Source organism: Rhinatrema bivittatum, chromosome 1 (genome assembly GCF_901001135.1).
Source record: "Rhinatrema bivittatum chromosome 1, aRhiBiv1.1, whole genome shotgun sequence".
Taxonomy (NCBI): Eukaryota; Metazoa; Chordata; class Amphibia; order Gymnophiona; family Rhinatrematidae; genus Rhinatrema; species Rhinatrema bivittatum.
This window is the reverse complement of record NC_042615.1, coordinates 96,741,228-96,759,526: the sequence shown is the minus strand read 5'-3', so window position 1 is coordinate 96,759,526 and position 18,299 is coordinate 96,741,228. Positions and strand designations below refer to the sequence as shown.

At 41.6% G+C, this 18,299-nt stretch overlaps 1 protein-coding gene across 1 annotated transcript in view; it reads left to right on the top strand.

The window, feature by feature from the left end:
* Positions 1–18,299, top strand: part of GLRA3 (glycine receptor alpha 3) — a 116,837-nt gene that overhangs the window by 17,997 nt on the left and 80,541 nt on the right. The window contains exon 4 of the mRNA XM_029604309.1: positions 15,979–16,061. Coding sequence (XP_029460169.1) covers positions 15,979–16,061 — 83 coding nt within the window. The remainder of the gene's footprint in view (positions 1–15,978; positions 16,062–18,299) is intronic.

Sequence of the window (18,299 nt, the reverse complement as noted above, 5' to 3'; positions counted from 1 at the left end):
CTTCCAACTCAGGCATTGCAGTGAAGGTCTTTGGCAGGGGGGCCATGTACTAGGGTTCTTTCTAGAATCCTGCAATCATGAAAACTAAATATAGCAACTAGGGGGTCACTATTGTGCAGACTAGGACTGCCCCCCCCCCCCCTCCAAAGAGTTTGATGTTGTAAATGCTGCCTGTGCAAAATGATCTTCATTCCTGGCTGACTGGGGCAGCACAACATCTGAACTAGGAATTGAACCCTTGTGCATCGCATGGCTGTGTGCCGTATATCTATTGAGCCATAATGTGGGCTTTCACATTTTAAAATGAAAGGCAATTATGCAAAAGCTAAGAGGTAGATTTTAAAAATGTTGTTCGCACAAAAACAGCCACATACGTATGTATGTGGACCACGCGCGAGCAACGCAAATTTTAAAAAGCCAGGAAGGTTGCGCGTACGTGTATATTCGTGCACCCAGAATAAGGAGGTGGAAAAGGGGCAGGTCATGGGCATTCGGAGGCAGGTCCAAGACTGACACGCATAACCACAAATTTTGCCCAGGGAATGCGCGTAAGTCAGTCTGACACTTTATATATATTTACCACTCTACAGGGGCAATTTGAATGAGGGTGGGTTTTCGGGAGGTGGATGACAGTTGGGTGGGTGTTGTTACAGACACATTCAGAGGCATTCATAGTAAAATTGACATCAGTAGAGAATTATAGTTGATTGGTACACTGCAGTGTACCAATCAACTCCTCTTGTTAGACTTTTCACTTTTAGAGTGACGCTTTTAGAGTATCAGACTGACTCTATACAGGGGTGCTCTCTCTCTCTCTCAGCAAGCAAGATACACATGTAATGGCTGTAGAAGTACGCCCGTGTACTTTATAAAATGAGGCACATTTTTGCTCTTGCTGCAATACGTGCGTTTATGGGCGAACGCGCATTCCAGGAGCAATTTTCAAAGAGATTTTCTGCTGAGAAATATTGCCTCCTCCTCTCATGAGGAAAAGGGAGCAGCAATGGGGGCAGACCAGGGCTGAATCAGCAAGGTGCATGAGGAGAGTTTATATTTAACTCCCTGCATGTGCATCCAGATGGGGAGTTTGTAGCCTCCAATGAGGAAGTGATTCATTAAGTGCTGGTCTTGGGTTGCCTGGCAGTCATTTTGAAAAGCTGGCGCTGCAGGTTAGGAGCAATCGGGGATTGCGTCTGCTCCTGGAAGACCAGTAGATCCATGATGAGATAAGAGCTGTGGTGGAGGGAGATTGAAGGTTCCCAGGAACTGGGGGGCTTTCCTTAATCAGGTTTGGTAAGCAGGAAGAGGGTGCAGGACTACGCTGTTGCCAAATATTCAAAACTAAAAAAAAAAAAAAGAACACCAATTGAGATCATTTTCTTTTTTTACTGTTTTCAAAATGAAAGGAAATTAAATAGGAAATGTCCTTGACACTTCATTTCAAATGACAGTACATCCCTAACCTTAATTGATAGAGGCTTCAGCCTACCCACATTCTTTTAAAAATTTCTTCTAAATAAGCAATGATTTCCTGAAAATGTTAGTTTTCAAAAACAGTTACCTAAAAGAATTTGAAATGCTTTTGTTATCTTCCATTTATTATTTGAACTATTTCTTACTTTTTATCCTCCTGCATTACCAATGAGTTATTAAGGATTGGGAACTACAAATTGTGAACAGACACTAAAATTAGATTAAGTCAGGCACGTGTCCAGCACATAGTTTTCATGGCTTTTTAAGACTATACATATGACCACCTAGGTGTTTTGAACATTCAAGTTTTATCTGATCAATGTGAATGAGATTTCAGTTCATATTTAATAAAACATTTACAACATATGCAATCCTTTTGGGAAATTTTAACACTAGAAAACAAATAAAACATGATTAGAGACCTGGTAAAAAAATGTTTAATTCTTCTTGATTTTAACAGTGATTTTGCTTTTAAATAGATGGAGAGAACCCAATATGTGACCTCGGCGTCTGGGTACCTCGCCTACATGCTCTGTGTTGTGAAATACCATCATGAGGTTTTTTGCTATCCCTGTTGTTATTTAACATTTACTCACGACCTTTGGATGTTTTATGGGTACATTTAGGGTCGGAATTTCAAAGGGTTACGCGCGCTGAGCCTATTTTCAAAAGGCCCGGCGATGCGCATAAAGCCCCAGGGCGCGTGTAAGTCCCGGGGCTTTACTAAAAGGGGTGGGAAGGGGCAGGAAGCTGTGGGGGCGGGGTCAGAGGCACCCGGCACAGCGGACATTTGTTGCTGTGCAGGAGGTCACGCGCTGGCAGTTGGCTGGCGTACGCAACTTACTTCAGCCCCAGGGCTGAAGTAAGTTTTAAAACAAGAAACAAAAAAAGAAAAAGGTAGGGGGGAAAGGGCAGGGGAGGTAGGGGAAGGGAAGGTGGGGTGGGGGGGTAGGTATTGGGGGAAGGCAGCGCGGCTCGGCTCGGGCTCGGCACACGCAAGGTGCACAATTGTGCACCCCCTTGTGTGCGACGACCCCCAATTTTAGAACTTGTACGTGCCTGCACACGCAAGTTATAAAATCAGGCGTACCTGTGTGAACGCCAGGTAGCGCGCACACATGTACGCCCACGCGCACCTTTTAAAATCTACCACTTAGGGCCTCATTTTCCACCCGGATCGCACACGATACCAAAATGGGAGCGGAGTCGGCCCCGGAAGAGGAGGAGTCGGGGAGTCACCGGGGCCGACTCCGCGAAGACGCCCCGGACGATGAAAAGGTATGGCCCTTTACGCGTCCGAGTTTGCGCCCAATATCTACACCTTCTATGGTGGCGCTATTGAGTGCGAAACCGGCAGCGATCGCACCGCGGCTGTGCGATCGCTGCCGGCTAGCGCAGGCCCGCCCCCCGTTTAGGCCCCCCGCCCCTCATTCCCTAAAGTATCGCAGGCCTGCAATACTTTAGAAAATGAGGCCCTTAGTTTGCAGATGATATTTGGATTACTTGTCCCTCCAGGTTCTAACCAAGCTATCGCAATGGATAATTTGTATCAGTGTGTATCTGCTATCTCTATCTCTGCCTGGATATGCACTAACTGGCTTAAGTTGAACAACCTACCCCACCCAAAAAAAAACAAACAAACAAAAAACAAAGTCTTGTGGATAACTAAGGAGAATATCTCAGTCTCCAGTTCTTCTTTGAATTCTGATGGGACCTTGTTAACAGCCCAAGATCAAATCCATAGTTTAGGGGTTGTAATTGATGCTACATATACGGCATCTATGTCAGATAGGACTTGCTTTTGCCATCCAAGAAAATAGTAGCAAATTTCCTCTTTATTTTATCAGAGGTACTTTGTAGTTATTATCCATGTCACAATAATGGCGTGATTGGATTGTAGTAATACTCTATTTAAAACTGTCAAAGAAGCTAATAGGGATGCTTCAATTAATTGAGAATTTTTTTGTGTGGTTACTGTATATGAATATAGGTGTGGTATTTCCTCCGTTAATCACAGTCGATGTTAAACTCAAGACTTTAACTCTGACCTTTAAGGTACTATACATTTATGGTTCTGAAAAAGAAACTGTTGAAGAATGTGCCACCTCAGGTCCCTAATTCTGAACAGGAAGGCCTACTATGTGTGTGTTCTGTTAAAGTAGCTAGTCTAGTTAAGATAAGAAATCAATGATTCTCCTGTGTACATTTCTGGATCTGAAACTCTTTGGCTCAAAACATGTATCATAGAAACATAGAAACATAGAAATGACGGCAGAAGACCAACAGGCCCATCCAGTCTGCCCAGCAAGCTCTCACACTTATTTTCCTATACATTTCTGTTACCTCGACTGCTGAGTCCAGGGCCCTTATTGGTAACTTTTTTATTCCAATTTCCTTCCACCCCCACCATTGATGCAGAGAGCAGTGTTGGAGCTGCATCAAAGTGCAGTATAAGGCTTAGGGCCAGATTTTATAACATGCGCGTGGGCATAGATTTGTGCGCGCGACCCGCAGCAGCGCCCATGTTATAAAATCCGGGGTCGGCACGCGCAAGGGGGTGCATACTTATGCAGCAAGCCCTAGGGGAGCCCCGATGGTGTTCCCCGTTCCCTCCGAGGCTGCTCCAAAATCGGAGCGGCCTTGGAGGGAACTTTCCTTCCACCCCCCAGCCCTACCTAAATCCCCCCTACCTTTATTTTATGATTTACGCCTGCCTCTGTGCAGGCATAGGCTGCGCGCGCTGGCCAAGTGCTGGCGCGTGAACCCCCAGCATGGCCACTGTGCAGGAGGCCTCGGTCCTGCCTTGCTCCACCCACCCCTTTTTTCAAGCCCCGGGACATACGCACATCCTGGGGCTTGCGCGCATTGCCGAGCCTATGCAAAATAGGCTCGGCGAGCGCAGGGGCACTTTCTCGGGGTTATGCGCATAAGTTACGCGCATAACCCTTTGAAAATCTGCCCCTTAATGTTTGAGGGTAGTAACTTTCATAACGAAAAGTTATCCCGATATTTGTATACTCGCTGGGGCAGATTTTATAAATCTGCGCACACGTGTACTTTTGTTCGCACACCAGGTGCAAACAAGAGTACGCGGGATTTCAATAGATATGCGCATAGCCGTGCGTATCCATTAAAATCCGGGGTCGGCGCGCACAAAGCTGCCAAAAATCGGCAGCCTGCGGGCACCGAGTCGCTCAGCCTGCTTCCGTTCCCTCCGAGGCCGCTCCGAAATCGGAGCGGCCTCGGAGGGAACTTTCCTTCGCCATCCCTTCCCCTACCTAACCCAACCCCCGGCCCTATCTAAATCCCCCCCCACCTCTATCACGAAGGTTATGCCTGCTCGAAGCAGGCGTAACTTGTGCGTGCCGGGCCGGCTGCCGCGCTCCATGTTCCGGTCTGGGGGCTGGTCCGGAGGCCGTGGCCACGCCCCCAGAACGCCCCCGGGCCGAAACAACGCCCGTGGTGCCGCCCCTGGATGACGCGCTGAACGCGTCATGCCCCCTCGACACGCCCCCCCAATGACGCGCAGATTGCGACATGCCCCCCCTGAAACGCCCCCCCCCCAGGAAAACCCCAAGACTTAGTGCGTCCCAGGGCTTTGCGCGCACCGGAAATGTATGCAACATAGGCTCGGCGCGCGCAGGGGGTGTTTGGGCCAGGTTTTCGGGGAGTACTGGCATATCTTACGCGCGTACCCCTTTGAAAATCTGGCCCATAGTGCTCAGATCAATGCCTTGTTAGATGTTGTCTGGATATAAATCCTCTTTTCCTCATTCCCCTCCTACCACTGAAGCAGAGAGCCATGCTGGATATGCATTTAAGGTGAAGTATCAGGCTTGATTGGTTTAGGGTAGTAACCACCTCAACAATCAAGTTACTCCCACGTTTATTTGTTTAACCAGACTGTGCAATTCAGTTCTTGTTGATTTTTGTCTGAATATAAATCCTCTTTCCTGAATATACATTTTTGTTTATTAAAGACATGACTGTTTTAATTAAGGATGGCACTCTCAGGAATTGGACTTAAAAAATATTTATTGGGCTGTCATGCCATTTATTGGGCTGTCATGCCATTTATTTAACAATGGACTGATTTAATTGAATTTTAGATTATATTCTTGTTTTTTATGATGAAGCTAGATGTGATTATGTTTTTAATCTATAGTTTTAAGATTTCTTTTTAGATTGTTATGCTTCATTCTTTGCTTTTATCTAATTTACTTTAAATTCTTCTAGATCACCTTCCTAGTAAGTGGTTGATATTTGTGGGGTTATGTCTTATTGATGATTTTGATTGATTATATTGTTTTGCTATCTTTGTCCTAGATATTATGCATTTAAGATTTATTTGTATGTATACTTATAGTTGATGCTATGTATATGTTTCATTTGTTTGAGGTATTTATGTTTTATTGCATGTATGACTATATTTATATTTTATTGTAATCTGATAAAGACATTTAAAAATAATTTAAATAAATCATTCCATATGTTGCTTTATTTTAAAATGTACTATGTTTATTAAACATATAAGTAATGATATAATAATGATTAATACTACAATATCAGTTAAATAGGTATTTCCTGAAATAATAGGTTACATAAAAAGTATTCACAGCAGGTTGCAAAATAAATTTTCCTACTATAAATTTAGCACCCCTCTCCCCATATTCAAAAATTGTATTGCATGTCTTGGGGGGTTGACTTTGTTTTTGCAGATTTTTATTTCTACTTTATTAGTCCAGAAAGCGATACCCATTCAACTAATACCCATTCAACTAATACCCATTTGTTTAGCAGGTGATACAAATCATTTGTTTTTGATACGACAGGTAATTTCATGGGAGGAAGTGTATGTGTGTTTGTGTAATTGTCTACTCTTTCTAACTGTCGGGCCGATTCAGTAAAAACGCGGGAGAGCGGACGAACGCCCGCTCTCCCGGGGTGTGCGATACAGTATGTAAATGAGGTGGTGCGGTAGAAACGGACAAAAGGAGCAGCGGCTGTCAGCGGGTTTGACAGCCGACGCTCTTTTGCCGGCGTCGGTTCTCAAGCCCGCTGACAGCCACGGGCTCGGAAACCGGACGCCGGCAAAATAGAGCATCCGGTTTTCGGCCTGACAGCCGCCGGCCCAATTTAAATTTTTTTTTCTTTTTTTTTTTTACTTTTTACATCCTTCGGGACCTCTGACTTAATATCGCTGATATTAAGTCAGAGGGTGCACAGAAAAGCAATTTTTACTGCTTTTCTGTGCACTTTCCCGGTGCTGGCAGAAACTAGCGCCTACCTTTGGGTTGGCACTAATTTATTAGAGTAAAATGTGCGGCTTGGCTGCACATTTTACTTACTGTATCCCGCATGCATACCTAATAGGGCCATCAACATGCATTTGCATGTTGAGGGCGCTATTAGGTTCCGCGGGTTGGACGCACGTTTTCCGCCCCTTACTGAATAAGGGGTAAGGGAAAACGCGTGTCCAAGAGCAGGCTAACAGTGTGCTCCGTTGGAGCGCACTGTACTGTATTGGCCTGTAAGTGTGATAGAGACGGAGGAAGCACATGTGAGTGGTAGAGACAGAGGAAGCGTGGACCTCTCACACACAAGCATGCTCTTTCTGTCTTTCATCGAGAATGTATGTTTGTGAGACAGGGAGCGTGTGAATGAGAGATAGATAGAAGTGGTGAGTGTGTGGGTCTCTCTCACACACTCACCACTCTCACACACATGATTCCTCTGTCTCTCATCAAGCATGTATGGGATACATTAGGCACAAACCAAGGAGAGAGGAGATTCAACTCACTTACCAAATCTAGACAACAAATATCAATAAACTTGTTATCCAACAATTGAATTCCCAACAAATGACAATATCATAAAGCTTGTTGCTCTGGTGTTGTAATCTGCAGCCTCTCACCACGCAATGGGTCGCAGGCTGTTATCAGCTTACAGAGCTTAATATAATATAATCATTTATTGTCATTTGTCCACCCACCAAATACCTTTATTCACTAACCAATCCTATAGACCTATTATAAATTACTGCAAATATAAACTATAACTGAACAGAAACGTTCTTTGAGAATCAAGTTCATCACAAATAAGAATACTTAGCCATAAATTTTTCATCGAGCAGCTGCATTGCTTTGCTGTTCAATTTATACATCCCAACATGTTTCGACTGAACTATCAGTCTTCTTCAGGGGAATTGTGATATCTCGACTCAGGCCAACATATTCATATCCTAAAAATTACAAAAGTCATAAATTAAAAACACTCACAACAAACCACCCAGACAAATTTCTAAACTGAATCAATGAACTAATCTAAACCATCATTCATTCATTGTTACAACATATGGAAATATGCTCCGCTTACCCGGACCGAATTTGCAGGTCTCTCTAAAGATTCAAAAATGGCGCCTCAGCGTCCTAGCCGGTCTCTACAATCGTACTCACTCTGAATTTAAGCACATCACATCCTTGTTAACCACCGGAAATCCGGATCCTCTATACCCAATAAACTACATTGCCCACAATTCTACGCTCTTAAACCACCATAGTTCTTTAAAAAACTGACCAATCAATGTCTTTATTTAATCCTTCTGGATCAACCGTATTGAAATGGTAGATCCATTTTTGCTCTCTTTGAAGCAAATAACTGTCAAAATCCCCTCCACGACTCTTAGGCAAAGGCTTTTCTATTGCCAGCGAATGTTAAATCATCAAACGTGTGAGAATATGAAAGGCAGTGCTGTACTACCGGAGCTTCTACCTTACCACGTGTAATGGCACTCCTGTGTTCAATCATGCGGGTCTTTAAAGAACGTATGGTTTTGCCAATATATAAACGAGGACACGGGCACCATAGCCCGTAAATCACGCCTTTGGACTCGCAGTTGGTAAGGGAACGAAAATGAAATTTACCATTTGCAAAAAACGGTAAAACACTGCCTGCAAAAGATTGAGTGCATACAGTACAATTCCCACAAGGGAAATGTCCTTTAATGCCAAGATCTCTGTTCACTTCATCACCTTTTTCATCTGCGAAATCAGAATGTACAATCATGTCTCTCAGGTTTCTACCCCGTTTAAAGGCAAACCTGGGAGGTTCATTGAACCCTTCATGTAGACGTAGAATGTGCCAAAATTTTTTAATGATGTTCTGAACTTTAAAGATTTGTGGGGAAAAGGGCAGTACACACACCAGCCTGTTGTTATCTTGTTGCACATTCTTAGGCAAAAACAATAGATCTCTGTTGATCCAGCGTGCTCGCTTATACGCCTTCCTAACGATCTGAGGAGGGTAACCTCTTTGTTGGAAATTATGGCTCATCACTTGGGCTTTCAATTTGTACTCTCTAATGTCTGAACATAATCTTCTTAAGCGCAAGAATTGACCGTAAGGAAGGTTGTTGCGTAAATGATGAGGATGACAGCTGTCATACCGTAACAACGTATTTCTGTCGGTCGGTTTGCGGTATATAGAAAATTCAAACCCCATGGGTTGTAGCATGATTGAAATGTCCAAGTAAGCTACTTGGTTCTTGTCAAAAGTATATGTGAACTTCAAATTATTGTCACAACCCTCCAACCATTCCATAAATGCTACAAATTCACCAAGCTCACCCTCCCATACTACCAGAATATCGTCGATGTATCGTCTCCATAATCTTATATGGTTTTTGTAGGGGTTGTCTTTCACGAATTTATCTTCAAAATTCCCCATATACAGATTGGCCACATCAGGCGCCATTGTGGCACCCATAGCCACCCCTTTCTTTTGGAGAAAAAATTCATTGTTGAACATGAAAAAGTTTTGTTCCAGGGCTATGCGTGCCAAATTAACTAAAAATCTAGATGGAATACGAGATGTCACTTCACTCAATTTTGCTGCAATAATTTCAATGGCCTCTTGTTGTGGAATATTCGTATAAAGCGAAACCACATCAATTGTAGCCAGCGCCAAACGATTATTGGGGAATAATTGCGCAGTCAAACAATCTAACTGACACATCAAATCAGACGAATCCCTAACATATGATGGGAGTTTATTCACCATCGGTGCCAAAAATTTGTCGACGAAGATAGATAGTGGTTCCAATAGTGAACCCCTGGTAGACACAATGGGTCTACCAGGGGGATTCACCAATGTCTTGTGAACCTTCGGCAGTATGTATAAGACAGGTATCTTTGGAAAATCAACTATCAAAAATCTCCTCTCACGAGACGTGATCCAAAATCTTGAAAAAGCCATTTCAACCAGACAATCAATATCTTTTTTCATTTCTCTGGTAGGATCTTTTAATAATCTAGAATAATAAACTGGATCATTCACCTGACGCATCACTTCAATCCGATATTTCTCTGCGTCCATTAAAACCACCGCCCCACCTTTATCGGCGGCCTTAATGACAATCGAAGAATCTTGTTTAAGTTCAATTAATGCGCTATGTTCAGACTCAGACATATTAGATTCATTTGTGAATACCAACTTTTGTAAATCACGTATCTCTTTCACCGCTAAATCTCTAAATGTGCTAATGGCGAGTTCATCGTCGTCTTCTGAGTCATCTGGTGAAGATGGCAAAACTTCCAATGATGGAAAACAGAATAGACGAGTCAAGTTTTACGAGCAAAAAAACTCCAAGTTTGCGGGACGAGGATCCAAAACGAACCAACAGCAAACTCGATCCCGCCCTGTCACGCGCTCGCAACAGGATCAAGATTAAGTGAGTCAACGGTAATCAATTTATCTTCTTGTACGTTGAGTGATAATAAAAGAGCTGTATTAGAGAAAGGATTATCGTATGTACCGACTGTAAGATTTGACCTTTTCGAGGTAGAGAAACACTTGTATAAATTCATTCGCCAACTTTGGCTTAGAGTTTATTTCAACAATCATATGTGGCAGAGTGATTCCTCAATAGTTTTTCCGAAAACTAAATGGTGCCCCCCAGGAATTATGGATCCAGCCATTAGCACATTTAGAGATTTAGCGGTGAAAGAGATACGTGATTTACAAAAGTTGGTATTCACAAATGAATCTAATATGTCTGAGTCTGAACATAGCGCATTAATTGAACTTAAACAAGATTCTTCGATTGTCATTAAGGCCGCCGATAAAGGTGGGGCGGTGGTTTTAATGGACGCAGAGAAATATCGGATTGAAGTGATGCGTCAGGTGAATGATCCAGTTTATTATTCTAGATTATTAAAAGATCCTACCAGAGAAATGAAAAAAGATATTGATTGTCTGGTTGAAATGGCTTTTTCAAGATTTTGGATCACGTCTCGTGAGAGGAGATTTTTGATAGTTGATTTTCCAAAGATACCTGTCTTATACATACTGCCGAAGGTTCACAAGACATTGGTGAATCCCCCTGGTAGACCCATTGTGTCTACCAGGGGTTCACTATTGGAACCACTATCTATCTTCGTCGACAAATTTTTGGCACCGATGGTGAATAAACTCCCATCATATGTTAGGGATTCGTCTGATTTGATGTGTCAGTTAGATTGTTTGACTGCGCAATTATTCCCCAATAATCGTTTGGCGCTGGCTACAATTGATGTGGTTTCGCTTTATACGAATATTCCACAACAAGAGGCCATTGAAATTATTGCAGCAAAATTGAGTGAAGTGACATCTCGTATTCCATCTAGATTTTTAGTTAATTTGGCACGCATAGCCCTGGAACAAAACTTTTTCATGTTCAACAATGAATTTTTTCTCCAAAAGAAAGGGGTGGCTATGGGTGCCACAATGGCGCCTGATGTGGCCAATCTGTATATGGGGAATTTTGAAGATAAATTCGTGAAAGACAACCCCTACAAAAACCATATAAGATTATGGAGACGATACATCTACGATATTCTGGTAGTATGGGAGGGTGAGCTTGGTGAATTTGTAGCATTTATGGAATGGTTGGAGGGTTGTGACAATAATTTGAAGTTCACATATACTTTTGACAAGAACCAAGTAGCTTACTTGGACATTTCAATCATGCTACAACCCATGGGGTTTGAATTTTCTATATACCGCAAACCGACCGACAGAAATACGTTGTTACGGTATGACAGCTGTCATCCTCATCATTTACGCAACAACCTTCCTTACGGTCAATTCTTGCGCTTAAGAAGATTATGTTCAGACATTAGAGAGTACAAATTGAAAGCCCAAGTGATGAGCCATAATTTCCAACAAAGAGGTTACCCTCCTCAGATCGTTAGGAAGGCGTATAAGCGAGCACGCTGGATCAACAGAGATCTATTGTTTTTGCCTAAGAATGTGCAACAAGATAACAACAGGCTGGTGTGTGTACTGCCCTTTTCCCCACAAATCTTTAAAGTTCAGAACATCATTAAAAAATTTTGGCACATTCTACGTCTACATGAAGGGTTCAATGAACCTCCCAGGTTTGCCTTTAAACGGGGTAGAAACCTGAGAGACATGATTGTACATTCTGATTTCGCAGATGAAAAAGGTGATGAAGTGAACAGAGATCTTGGCATTAAAGGACATTTCCCTTGTGGGAATTGTACTGTATGCACTCAATCTTTTGCAGGCAGTGTTTTACCGTTTTTTGCAAATGGTAAATTTCATTTTCGTTCCCTTACCAACTGCGAGTCCAAAGGCGTGATTTACGGGCTATGGTGCCCGTGTCCTCGTTTATATATTGGCAAAACCATACGTTCTTTAAAGACCCGCATGATTGAACACAGGAGTGCCATTACACGTGGTAAGGTAGAAGCTCCGGTAGTACAGCACTGCCTTTCATATTCTCACACGTTTGATGATTTAACATTCGCTGCAATAGAAAAGCCTTTGCCTAAGAGTCGTGGAGGGGATTTTGACAGTTATTTGCTTCAAAGAGAGCAAAAATGGATCTACCATTTCAATACGGTTGATCCAGAAGGATTAAATAAAGACATTGATTGGTCAGTTTTTTAAAGAACTATGGTGGTTTAAGAGCGTAGAATTGTGGGCAATGTAGTTTATTGGGTATAGAGGATCCGGATTTCCGGTGGTTAACAAGGATGTGATGTGCTTAAATTCAGAGTGAGTACGATTGTAGAGACCGGCTAGGACGCTGAGGCGCCATTTTTGAATCTTTAGAGAGACCTGCAAATTCGGTCCGGGTAAGCGGAGCATATTTCCATATGTTGTAACAATGAATGAATGATGGTTTAGATTAGTTCATTGATTCAGTTTAGAAATTTGTCTGGGTGGTTTGTTGTGAGTGTTTTTAATTTATGACTTTTGTAATTTTTAGGATATGAATATGTTGGCCTGAGTCGAGATATCACAATTCCCCTGAAGAAGACTGATAGTTCAGTCGAAACATGTTGGGATGTATAAATTGAACAGCAAAGCAATGCAGCTGCTCGATGAAAAATTTATGGCTAAGTATTCTTATTTGTGATGAACTTGATTCTCAAAGAACGTTTCTGTTCAGTTATAGTTTATATTTGCAGTAATTTATAATAGGTCTATAGGATTGGTTAGTGAATAAAGGTATTTGGTGGGTGGACAAATGACAATAAATGATTATATTATATTAAGCTCTGTAAGCTGATAACAGCCTGCGACCCATTGCGTGGTGAGAGGCTGCAGATTACAACACCAGAGCAACAAGCTTTATGATATTGTCATTTGTTGGGAATTCAATTGTTGGATAACAAGTTTATTGATATTTGTTGTCTAGATTTGGTAAGTGAGTTGAATCTCCTCTCTCCTTGGTTTGTGTTTAATTTAGGAGAGGTAGTTGCTTCATAGTATTGGGATACATTAGGAACATATTGTGTGTATGCCCCATCTATGACAATCTCAAGGTGACAGGTATGGAAACTGGAGAACTTTTAAAATCCTTATTCATTTTAATTATTGGAGGTGTTCGATGTATCTGCTGTTTTGAAATAATTTATCTATGTTTAAGACATTTTTTAAAATTTGTATATGAATTTTTAATTGAATGTTATTCTATTTGTTGGTGGTTAAATATTGTGGTGCTTTATCTTGTTGGTGTTTAATAAAAAGTGAATGTTAAAATTTTACTTCCAAAAATAGTTTTTGTGTGTGAAAATGTTAAAATTATACATCTGAGGAATACCTAAAGTATTTGGCACCCCAGGTGCCAAATACTTTAGGTATTCCTCTGGGTAAACCATCTCAGGACCATATCAGAAATGCTCATGCTTTCATTGTTGGGTTAAGAAAATATGATGGTCAATCAGATCGAATGCAGTAGAGATGTCAATAAATACAAGAATGTATTTAGTGTCCACATCAAAACCACTTCAAAAGACTAACGTCAAAATAATAATCTTAGTCCAAAATATTGCAATATGTTTTTATAATTCTTCTTTTGCAACATTTTACATTGTTTTCAGGCTTAATTCCTTTTAGTACCAGCAGTGCCATGCCAATTGATTTTGAGGTTGATATTCACTGTGGGCCAGTGAGTGAGAAAGTTACTCAGATAAGTGTATCTAGATATTGACAGGTGAATTTTAAAAGACTTGCACATGTAAAATGAGCACGTGTGCTCAGAGGTAGATTTTCGAAGATGCACATACATGTTATAAAAACAATACCCAGGTACACATGCACGTGCTGATTTTATATCAGGGTGCACATGTGTGGGTGGGTTGTGACTCGCGCACTCAAGGGGGATTATCTAAAAAAAAATAGTGGGTGACGCATTTGACCATTCCCCTATCCCCCTACCTATTCCTCCTCCCTTTTCCACTCTACTCCCCAACCCCCTAATCCCCCCTAACTATTTTAATTTTTTTTGTTTTAAAATTTATTTCTTGTTTGGAGGTGAAGTAAGTTTGGCACAAAAACCAGCTACCAGCGCTGTCCCGGACAGCCCCCGCCCCACCTCCACCTTCGTCTGCCCCTTTCACAGACCCCAGCACTTCCACACCTACCGGGAGATATGCGCATGGCTGAGCTATTTTGAGAATGTGCTTGGAGCGCGTTCAGCTTGGCCATGCGCATATCTCCTGGTATTTGCACGCACCGGGCTTTATAAATTTACCCTATAGTGCATATTGACATAATTGCTGTTTTATAAACCTCAAACATACACATGCAGTAATGGTGTGACAATAGATTTGCTCATATAGAAAAGGGATGGGCTAGGAGATGGGCCAGGTGCATTCTAGGATGGGGCAACTTTCATGCATATAAGGTGCTATTTTAAAACCTGTGGATGTAACATCTGTATAGCTGTTATAACTGTTAATTTTCAGGTGTAAGTCAGAATATAATTCTTTATAGGCAAATACTGATTGGGGTAGGGGTCTGGGTAAACTAGGGGGAGTACAGGCTAAGGAACCCGGGGGGGGGGGGGGGGTAGAACTTCTTAATGACAGAGAGATAGTCTGGGCAAACTGGTAGACTAATTGGTTTAAGTGGTAATTTACTTCATGTTATAAAATTTGTTAATTTACACGCGTAAAAGCCAAAAACGCTAAGGAAAATATGTGAATTTAATTTCCTCATGTAAATGGTTAAAATTAGGAGCACAAATACAAGCACATAGTAGATGTCTGCCACTTATCTGGATAATTTTTAACTTATCTGGTCACATGGCGGCAAAGCCACCACGCAGCCAGATAAGTCTTCCAATGCTAGTTATCTGTCTAGCTTACTTATCCAGCTATGTAGCTCTTTTCTTTTACTTATTCAGCTATGCTGCTTAGTTGGATAAACCTTACACAGCTATACTTAGCAGGATAAGTCACCACAGTCCTACTTAAGCCAGATATTTGGTGCCACTCAGCCAGATAAATCTAAACATGTGGTTATGTTTAAAATATATGCTGTCTATTTTTGGTATGTGAATATGTTGTTGGGTAGAGTTATGCATACTTTATATTGCATGCATGCATTTCCACATTTGATATAAAACACATGTGCATGTGGCATTGCACCCATATAGCTACATACACTGGCTACTCTCACATGTTTTAAAGTTATCCCCTTTCTATAACATTACTGAATAAGTGTTCCAGTTGAAATTACCTGAATACATTTATCTGAATAAGTTTAGGACAGGTTTTTTTTCTGACTGGATTAACCTGATTAATTGATCATCAGTGCTTCCTGTCTAAAATTAAGTCATGCTCCTGGAACACTTCCTTCACTGCTTCTTTTTTCCAGGAAGTGCATTACTCAAGCAAAATTTTATCTTGAGCTGAAGTAGGAGTAATATTGAAATCTCAGATTTTTTTTCCTGGTAAGTCAAATAGTTACCAACACAAACCCTCTGAATATTGATCATTTTACTATTACTCAACATGATATTACTTGCTTTTAATCAATACAATGAAAATTATTAACAAAATATAAATGTATGTTTATTTATATATCCTTTCCTGGTCATTCAATGATTCAAAGTGGTTAATAATAGAAACAGAATTAAAATACATTAGATAAATAAAAGAACATGGTTTAAAGTGATAAAATATATTTAATAATTCTTTTCTATTCTTTCAGATTGACTTTAACACTGTCGTGCCCAATGGATCTGAAAAATTTCCCAATGGATGTGCAAACATGTATAATGCAGCTGGAAAGCTGTAAGTGTGAACAAATAATTTTCCATAGAATGTTTGATAAGATAATGTAGTAAACATGCAAAACTTTATAATTCTAGTTTGCTTTATCATTATCTTAATTATTTTTTGTTAACAGAGGAAACATGACATATATCAAAGAGATTTACTCAGAATATTTAAAAAATCCCTGTTTATTTTTTTTAACACAGGAGGAAAGTTAAAAATGTAAGCCCCAAAATTATAAACAAATGTATTATATTTTTGACAATGTAATGATATTGCCTCTCCTCTCATTCATAAAACTCAAAAATGCATATGTGATGCAACATCTAACAAAACATAATCTCATTTTGTGCAAATGTATTAAAATCTTTCAGTAGCATACAATGACTATTTTGGAATGCTTGCATACTGATCATATTGCTAGTTACTTGACAGTTAAGATTTAATGAGAAAAATTGTAGAGTAGTGCATTGGGGTACAGAAATCTGAGAGATCAGTACACAGGAGGTGAAGAGCTGATATTATGCACTGACCAGGAACAACAACTTGGGGTGATAGTGTCTGATAATCTGAAGGTAGTAAAGCAATGTGATAAAGTGGTGCCCAGAGCCAGGAAGATGCTTGGGTTTTTAAGGAGAGGTATATTCAGCAGTAAAAAGGAGATGCTAATGCCTCTACAAAGGTCAGGCACAGCTGGAATACTGTGCTCAGTGCTGGTGGCCATATCTTAATAGCAAAGAGAGGCTAGAGATGGTTCAAAAAACGATAACCAAAATGGTAGGGGGACTGCATCAGAAGTAATGTAAAATGATATTGAAAGACCTAGCAAAAAATGCTTAATAGGGCTATATATTGGAGACATTTAAATCCTGAGGAAATATTGAGAGCAGAAGAACATTTTACTGGTGGCTGAAGATCGGTGAGTATTGCTTTGCTGTGTAATTTTGGGACAAAGTTTGCAGGAGGGACGAAATTGTGGGATAAATGAATCTTTAGATTGAGGAAAGGTAGGTATTTTTTTATGTGTGTGTGCATGATTAAAAGGAGGAATATTTGGTAATTTTTAAGTGTGTGCCTGATTAAAAGAAAATAAAAGTAGGTAATTTATAAGTTTGTGTGCTTGATTAAAAGAATGGAATGGTAGATAAATAGGTGGGCATGACCCGAATGGACAGAGCCCACCCATAACCAAAGCGCCGCCCCCCCCCCACCGAGGATGGCGTCCCGGCAAAAAGGGGGAGGAGGAGAGGTGTGTGCCGACGTGGCAGCACTGGCGTGTGAACGGGCCACCACCCACCCCCTGTGCGTGCGAGAGCGCGATGATGCAGGGCTAGGCCACGCCCCCAGCACCGGCACACAGGAGGAGCATCGGAGACGCCGACCGATGATGTCATCGGCCCTTTAAAGGGCCGCAACGGAAGCCGGAACCCCCTTTTCTCCCAGAGCGTGCACAAAATCATCGGAGGAGGCAGGGCTCGCGGCAGGAATGCGGTAGGAGCATGGGTTGCGGCCTTGCTTACAAAGGCCTCACAGGTAGTTAGCTCTGATGGCTGGGGGGGGGGGGTTTGACCTGGGGTAGTCCCGATCACAGGGGGAGGGTGGAACAGCTAGAAGTTGGTATGCAGTCCACATCTGCAGATAGCCGCGAGGGCCAGGAACCCGTTGGGGGAGGGGTTTTTTGCTCTGGGTACGAAAGGCGCGTGAAGGCTGGTGGCGGGGCATTAAACTTCTCCGGGGGGAATGGGACTCGAGTCAGCTCGAGGCATTTTTCCTGGGGGAACCTGGTGGGGAGAGGTTGGAAATTACGACAACCGCTCATACTCGGGTGTAGCTGGCCTGGCACCAGTAGTGAGGAGAACCAGTTGGCCTAAGGGCGGTATCACACAAAACAAAACAGGATGTCATCAGGGTACACCATTACACACTGATACAGCAGGTACTGCAGGATCTCATTCATAACATGTTGAAACACTGCTGCTGCATTGTTTAATCCGAAAGGCATAACGAGATATTTGATAAAGCCCATTGCGGGCGTTAAGGCTGTTTTCCATTCGTCGCCAGAGCGGATATGCTTCAAGATCTAATTTAGAGAATATCTTGGCCCCGTGAAGTCCGTCAAAACTATTCTGATATTAAAGGCTAGGGATACAATCTTGGATAGTAAGCTCATTCATACCCCTGTAATTGTTGCAGAACAAAAGGATACTGTCCTTTTTCTGTAAAAAAAAACAACAAAACCTGAGCCAGCCAGGGATT